Source organism: Branchiostoma belcheri, unplaced genomic scaffold (assembly GCF_001625305.1).
Source record: "Branchiostoma belcheri isolate BF01 breed outbred unplaced genomic scaffold, Haploidv18h27 scaffold81, whole genome shotgun sequence".
Taxonomy (NCBI): domain Eukaryota; kingdom Metazoa; phylum Chordata; class Leptocardii; order Amphioxiformes; family Branchiostomatidae; genus Branchiostoma; species Branchiostoma belcheri.
The window spans coordinates 1,099,289-1,106,548 of NW_017804476.1; the positions used below are offsets into that span (position 1 = coordinate 1,099,289).

The 7,260-nt window shown below is 38.7% G+C and overlaps 1 protein-coding gene across 1 annotated transcript in view; it reads left to right on the top strand.

Annotated features, from left to right (window-relative positions):
* Positions 1 to 1,602: 1,602 nt before the first annotated feature.
* LOC109486540 overlaps positions 1,603 to 7,260 on the top strand; it is an 18,840-nt gene continuing 13,182 nt past the window's right edge. The window contains exon 1 of the mRNA XM_019790377.1: positions 1,603 to 1,890. Within this exon, the coding sequence (XP_019645936.1) occupies positions 1,833 to 1,890 (58 nt within the window). The 5' untranslated portion in view covers positions 1,603 to 1,832. The remainder of the gene's footprint in view (positions 1,891 to 7,260) is intronic.

The following is a 7,260-nucleotide window of genomic DNA, read 5'->3' on the forward strand; positions in this document are numbered from 1 at the left end:
TGAAAGTTCTCAGGCCAAGAAAAAAATGTTATGTTTCCTGTTTCCCGACGGACCCTAGAAAAACCTGCTGACCCTAGACTTTTTTTGGGGATTGACCCTTGCAAGGGACATTAATTTTTCGAGCTGATCGACCTTTTCTAGCTCCATGATCTGACACCTGAGTGATAAAACATTGTACAATCGGTTTTCTAACATTGACATTGAAAATAAAAGTGTCCTCGTGCAAGTTTTACTTTGTTAAACTGTATATTGTACAAGTTTACCAAAGTCTAAAAAAAAAGAAAAGGTCATCCCTACCAACTGACCCTAATTTTTTCAGGAGTGAAACAGGAAACACAACATTTTTTCCCCAGGCCTCAGGTGCATGTGGCCCTGCTGGATCTGTCATTGGAGATGAATGGGGTGTCACTGCAGCATGCTGGGAATCCACCACTCACTGCCCATCACTGTCTGTGGTTTAATAGTCTTAAAATACTTTTGTTGCTAATCGATTCCAGTTTACAGTCAGTGGAAATGGTGTTGATGTGTGCCTGTTAACGACTTTTTTGCTGGGGATACTGGTAGTATAATGGTGCATTTGGGATATTTTAGTCTTTGTGATGGTGTTAACTGTAAATGAATAGACACATATAAGTAATAAAATCAATCTTCATGTAGAAATCCACCTAACAGTAACACACTTGTAACATAAGCAAATCTGTTGCAAATGTATGAACCTGCATAAATGTTTTATATTTGATTTTTTTTTCACCAAATGATTTTCTTCTGGACAAAGTGAATATACATCTCAGTCAGAAAGTCTCATAGACTGTTACTGCCTGTCTATGCAACACAATGATTCTATCATCGTTAAACTGATGAAAATGTGGTCAGATTTCCAATGGAAAAAGTGGCTCCCATTTTTCACACCTGCATCAGATTTAGATCTCCAGGTTCTTCAGCGGATGGCACCTATTAAAGTTTATGTCAGACCTTACTGTAAACCTTATCTTCTCTCTCAGCTCCCAAGAAATTTATGCAAGATTCTTCTCCGTTTGAAGGCACATACATAATGAAGCCATGTAAAATTTGACTGGTTTAGGCATAGTTCTCACTTGGTTATTTTAGCATAGTTGCTGAACCTGGTAAGAACCCTGATTTGGTGAAACCTACATGAGGCCACACCAATTTAATTTGTTGGTTCTCGGATTTTTTCAGAAAAAATATGAAGCGACAGGGCGAAAAAAAAAGATAAAAACAGGTCTAGGCATCCTTTTAATTATAGCCCCAAGTGCTACGATAGGAGCCATGAAGTCAACACAAAAGGCTGGGTTAATATTTAAGCAATGAATTTGGAACTTTTAATCAAACCACTGCATTGATAGATGGAAAAACTGTAACAACTAGGAAGAAAAGGACTTTCCTCAGCCGTTGGGGGCAAAATATGAGCATATTTGAGTTGATTCAGAACCAGAATCTTTTTTTTTTTTTTTGCAAATCAGAAAAAACTGAAGAGGCGAATCAGAGAACCAACAAGTAAAATTGGTGTGGCCTGAGCTCCTCCAAGTTGGCCCTCCATCCTTGAGGGATTGTGAGGGACCAGATTGGTCGTAAATTGATTTGTGCCCCATCCCTGATCCCGGCATTCCTGCCTGCTGTTGTCAGGACAGGCTGCATGCCATATGGGATGTAGCCAAGGTAGCAAACCACCCCGAGAAAGTTTTCCAGGGGTTGTAGAGATCTTAGCTCTTGGGTAAACAAGTTTGGCTGCTGGTTGCTGACTCAGGAATTTATAGCGACCTGGACTCTGTGTGACAGATTGTTCTTTGTCAAATTTGTTATGGTTTGCTGTCATGATGGATGCAATCAGTTCAAGACTTATGATTCTTACTGGAGCTTTCATCCAAAATGGTAGGTTGTTCTTTTTAGTTTTTAAAATGCTCATATTATACTTGAGGAACATTTGAAACTCTTGTTGCTTATTTAAAAGTTTGCCTGTGTAGAATTTCTGTCATACAAATCTTTATCGTCCATTCATTCATACTTTGTATGGTGAATCCATGATCGACTTTTCTGAAAAAGAATTGACAATTGTAACGTTATATCTTCTAATCTTAGAACTTTTTGTGAGTGGTGGATGTTGGGATTATATAGGTTGACAGCAACAACCTTTCTAGCATCACGTTCAAATTTTATAACTTTAATGTACATGTATAATATATTTCGGCAGATAAAATTCTGGAGGGGAAAGAGCCACATTTGCCACATTTCAGCAGATGACACACATACTGTAAATCACTATTTTTTCACTGTACTTTAAAATTTATATTCCCAGTTTCTGTACCACGAATGTATCATTACCATGAAGAAATATTTCGAGAACTTCTATTTTGCTGCACTTGTGAACATATAATTCTGCGAATACATCCTTTTTCTCAGACCGCAAACTTTTGCTACAGCGAACATAAAGTGATTTACAGTAGCCCCTAATGTAGGATGTACAACAACCAGCCTCTTGTCTTTGACAGATGAATGCTGTAATTAGTTTTGTAAGGCTTTAGTTACCTGGACTGTTCTATATCATGGCTTCCCCCTGGCCTAACACAGGTGTCAGAACAATTCATTACACACATTTCTATTCACACTTCTGAAAGCACCATTATGTCAACGACATCTGGGTGTAAAACAGTTTTATTGACAATGATCATTGTGATCTAATATATTGAATTACTTGTAATATGATAATAGAAAAGTGGTATCCTTATATGTATATGGTAAGGCCACACTAATTCAATTTTATGGATGACATCCTCTGAAGACCCCCAAACTAGTGCGTGCAGTCGAATAAATCCGGCCAAAAAATGCTGCTAAACTGCAGGAATACAAAGCTGGTATTGAGAATTTGCGGCACTGTACTGAGTTTCTTGAGGGCTTCCTATTGTCGCTAGCTACCATGGACTATGGAGGATGGCACCCAAGTCAGATCTTTGGAAGAGGTGATTTTAAAAAAAAATGTTTTACTGTATTGAGAACTGGGGAAATTCAATGTGCGTGCGGATGTCATCCATAAAATTAAATCAGTGTGGCCTTACATGTATAATGTGGTAAGTACTCTACTGTATTTTTGTCATGTTTGAGTTACATGTCCATTTTCTACATTTTGTAGGGGCTATTATGCTTAAAAATGCTAGCTTTACATGTAAGTTGCTCTTTCACGTCAAAGTTAGAAATATATTATGATACAATCGGTTTGGAATACAGTCAAAACCCCCCAAGAACACTTGGGACTGATAACATCTCAAGTCGCAATCTGTTCTCTGTACCATATAGCTGCCACAGGAGACCACAATGACCTGACCCTCATTTGTGACACTTTAACAACCTTGAACTTTGACTAGGCTTTATAGATGTCACTTTACGTTTACCCAGTAAAAATTACAGGGCTTGAAATACTGGGTGCATGTGCACCTTAGTGCACCCTATTTTTTTCTTTGGGTGCACTGGTGCACCCAAATATTTTTGTAGGTATTTTTGTGCATATCAAATGTCTAATAGTATACAGGATATTCTTGGCATCTAAGTGTCAGAAAAATAAATCTTTGTTGTAGCACTTGTGTAAGATTTTGAAGTTAGCTCCCATTTCAGATTCAAGCTCAGAAGAGGAGCAGTAAGATCTGTACATACATGTATATATATAGGTTTTGTTTTACATGGTGTACCCCACAAAAATTTTTGTGCACCTAATTTTTTAGGTTGGGTGCACCAGTGCACCTATTCCCAAAAATGAATTTCGATCCCTGAATTATGTACACAATGTACCATGTACTACAATTAGGCTTTATGCATACTGCACCGAGGATCTTTTACGTGGAACAGAAGTTGTTTGGGCAAAAAATTACTTAGAATTTGAATGTCTGATTGCGCCCCAGGAGAAATAGGTATGCAGACTGCATGTGCCTGGAAGCAGTTTAGGTTCTGCATATTTTTGTTTCCTCTTGCAATTGTGTTTGAAATTTGGATAAATTGGTCGTGCAGTGTTTGCAATTGTCCTTCAATCTTCAATCACATTCTTTAGGCCACACCAATTTAATTTGTGCTTTTCAGATTCGCCCTGTCCATTTTTTTCTGATTTGCAAAAAAAAAAAAAAAAAAAGATTTTAGGTTCTGAATCAACTGCAAAATGCTCAAATGAAATACATATTTTGGACCCAACGGTTGAACAAAGTCCTTTTCTTTTTTGCTCATTGGCTTTTGGTGTGGTCTTGATAAAGCAACTGCATAAATTCTCTGAAAAGTCAGACGTTTCAGATAGCATCCAGCCATCCACTGTCTTTCATAAGTGACTGAGAATGAAATTTTTTAAAATGGTTTATTATAACAACAACTATATTACAACAGTCGCAGCCCGAAGGCTGAATTGTTTAAGTGATATCACAGAAATTGACTGCAAAACATTAAAAAACATTTCCAACACAAGCTAAAATCCAAAGCAAAAGTTTTCCGGCCAGCATAATCATTCATATGTACACAACAATTCAGTTAATGAGTTATGAATTTGAAATACTTAATAGAATATCAGAATATTAACATGTGTACACATTGTGTAACCTGTGCAAGAATATAAATGAGTATCTGAATCGATTCTATAGGCTTTTTATATGAACTCTCCTCAGGGACACTTGATAGGCTGTTGCTAATTTGTTCCTAATTATCTTGTTTGTCTGTTTTGATGGAGCTTGAATCCCCCAGGGCTAACAGGTGTCTGTTCTGTTAGTACAACTCTATCCCTTGGGGACAACTCATTTCATTCAGTCACTCATAACAAACAAGCCTCAACAAGATTTAAAAGTGTGTTTTATTTAGGCCACACCAATTTAATTTCTTGGTTAACGGATTCGCCGCTTCATTTTTTTCTGATTTGCAAATAAAAATAAAAATTCAGAATCAACTGCAAAATGCTCATATTTTGCCCTGAACAGTTCAAAAAAGTCCTTTTCATACTTCTTGTTAAAGTCATTCCATCTTTCAATGCAGTGGTATCATTAAAAGTTCAAAATTCATTGTCACAATTTTGAACCAGGATGGTGTGTTGACTTCATGGCTCCTATCGTACCATTTTGGGCCATAATAGGATGCCTAGACCTGTTTTTATTTTTATTTTTTCGCCCGCCCGCTCCATTATTTTCGTAGAAAAATCCGTTAACCAAGAAATTAAATTGGTGTGGCCTTAATTATTAAATAAAAATTTAGGTTGAAACAGAGATTTCTGATATTATCCCTACTCAGAATTTCAGATCGCTTATTTTTGAAAGCACACGCGTCAACAGGAATTTTATTTATCTCGTTGACCTTGTGAGTATCTTCCAAGGTCAAATCATGATCGCCATATGTCTGACACTTCTTTTCCTGTCAAATTCATTTTGGAGGGAGGTGGTTCTTATTTGCCTATTAGTAAGTGGTCTCTCTCAGAGTTAGGCATATAGAACCGTACCAAGAATTGTTATCGGTACCATTGCTTGGTTTGAATTTGTATATAAGGCCACACCAATTTAATTTCTTGGTTAACGGATTTTTCTAGAAAAATAATGGAGCGGGCGGGCGAAAAAAATAAAATAAAACAAGAAGCCATAGGTGACAATCGTCCGTGAAGATTTATATATTTCAACAAATACAATCCCAAGGGTCAACGCCAGACCTACTGTGCAGACATTGTAATTAGGCAACGGTTAATACAATGAGGGCGCGTCACAAGCATAAAACATAAAAAAATCCATTACTGCTCCCACTTCCTTTTACATTTCAACTCTCAAGTAGACGCCCCAGGCCAAAGTCGGGGTGCGAACATTATAATGTTAATATTTCCCCCGACAATAATCACGAAACAAGCCTGACAGACGACCATATTTACCGCCCCGATCCGCACCACGCCGCAGTCCCACCTCCTGGTTAAGTGACGACAAAATCACGTCGAAAATGCTAAAAAAAATACAATAGAAGCATATATCTTCTCCATAGAATCTTGAAACAATGCATTTCTCCACTAGAATATCGATGTATGGTTCTGGAAAATAGCATTCTAGCGCTTATATCGCACACAGAAATGCATGATCAGCGCCGGGCGTCATTGCCTGTAACTGTTACTGTGTGCTTGACTTGACTTCTTCCTTTACCGAAACTTGGTGACCATATCGACGATAGTCACAGGAAATATGTCCATTTATTGAAGTTTAACTTTATTTCCAATTGTCCGTATTCTTATCTAAACATGCTATGGACGATCGATGTCGTTCCAAGCACCCCATGCCGGTGTCCGCTAGATTTCTGGGTCGTCCACGGATTTCCCACAGATGTGTGTATTCTGTGTACAATCTACAGAAATGTACATCAGGTCCAATCATCCGATTCTCCCCTTTCAGTTTTTTGGACTCGGTTCTTGTATGTTGTTCCAGTCCAAACCGGTCCGACTGAACTAGTACCCACCCTTAGATGCACATCAGGCTCCTGGAATGTGCGAATGTGCGAAAAAATGACTCCAGGACTGTCTACAGGGAACACTCGCATAAGGCCAACATTCGCGGTGTAAGACAGCGCGACTGGCCATACACCGCGACTGGCCAAGCCCAGACCCTGCAATTAGTAACAGTTGCACATCAATCCGGCCGAAAGCATTGCGAAACACAGGCTACTTCTTCCTATATTCAGCGCCGTGTTTCAAGAGAATAATACCGGGAAACGATTACTTTTCTTGTTTTGAACGCATAAACATAGATGTACGCTAATCTAGTATACCTGCCATGGCCAGATTATCTAAAGATGTGTGTATTCTGTGTACAATCTACAGAAATGTACATCAGGTCCAATCATCCGATTATCACGTTTCAGTTTTGGACTCGGTCGTTGAACGTTGTTCCGGTCCAAACCGGTCCGACTGAACCAATACCCAGCCCTAGATGCAAATCAGACTCCAGGAATGTGCGAATGTCCGAAAAAAATTACTCCAGGACTGTCTACAGAGAACACTCGCATATTGCCCAACATTCGCGGTGTATCAAGACAGCGCGACTGGCCAAGCGCAGACCCCAACAGTTGCACATCAATCCGGCCGAAAGCATGATTGTGTAACACAGGTTACATCTTATAGTAGATAGTAGATAATAGATTCTTTCAGCCAGGTAGGTCTTCCTATACCGGCTCATACTACAGGACGCGTTTACAACTAGCAAATCATTAAATTATCCGATCTACTAATATGTGTGGTTTACCAGCCCCAGACCACATCCG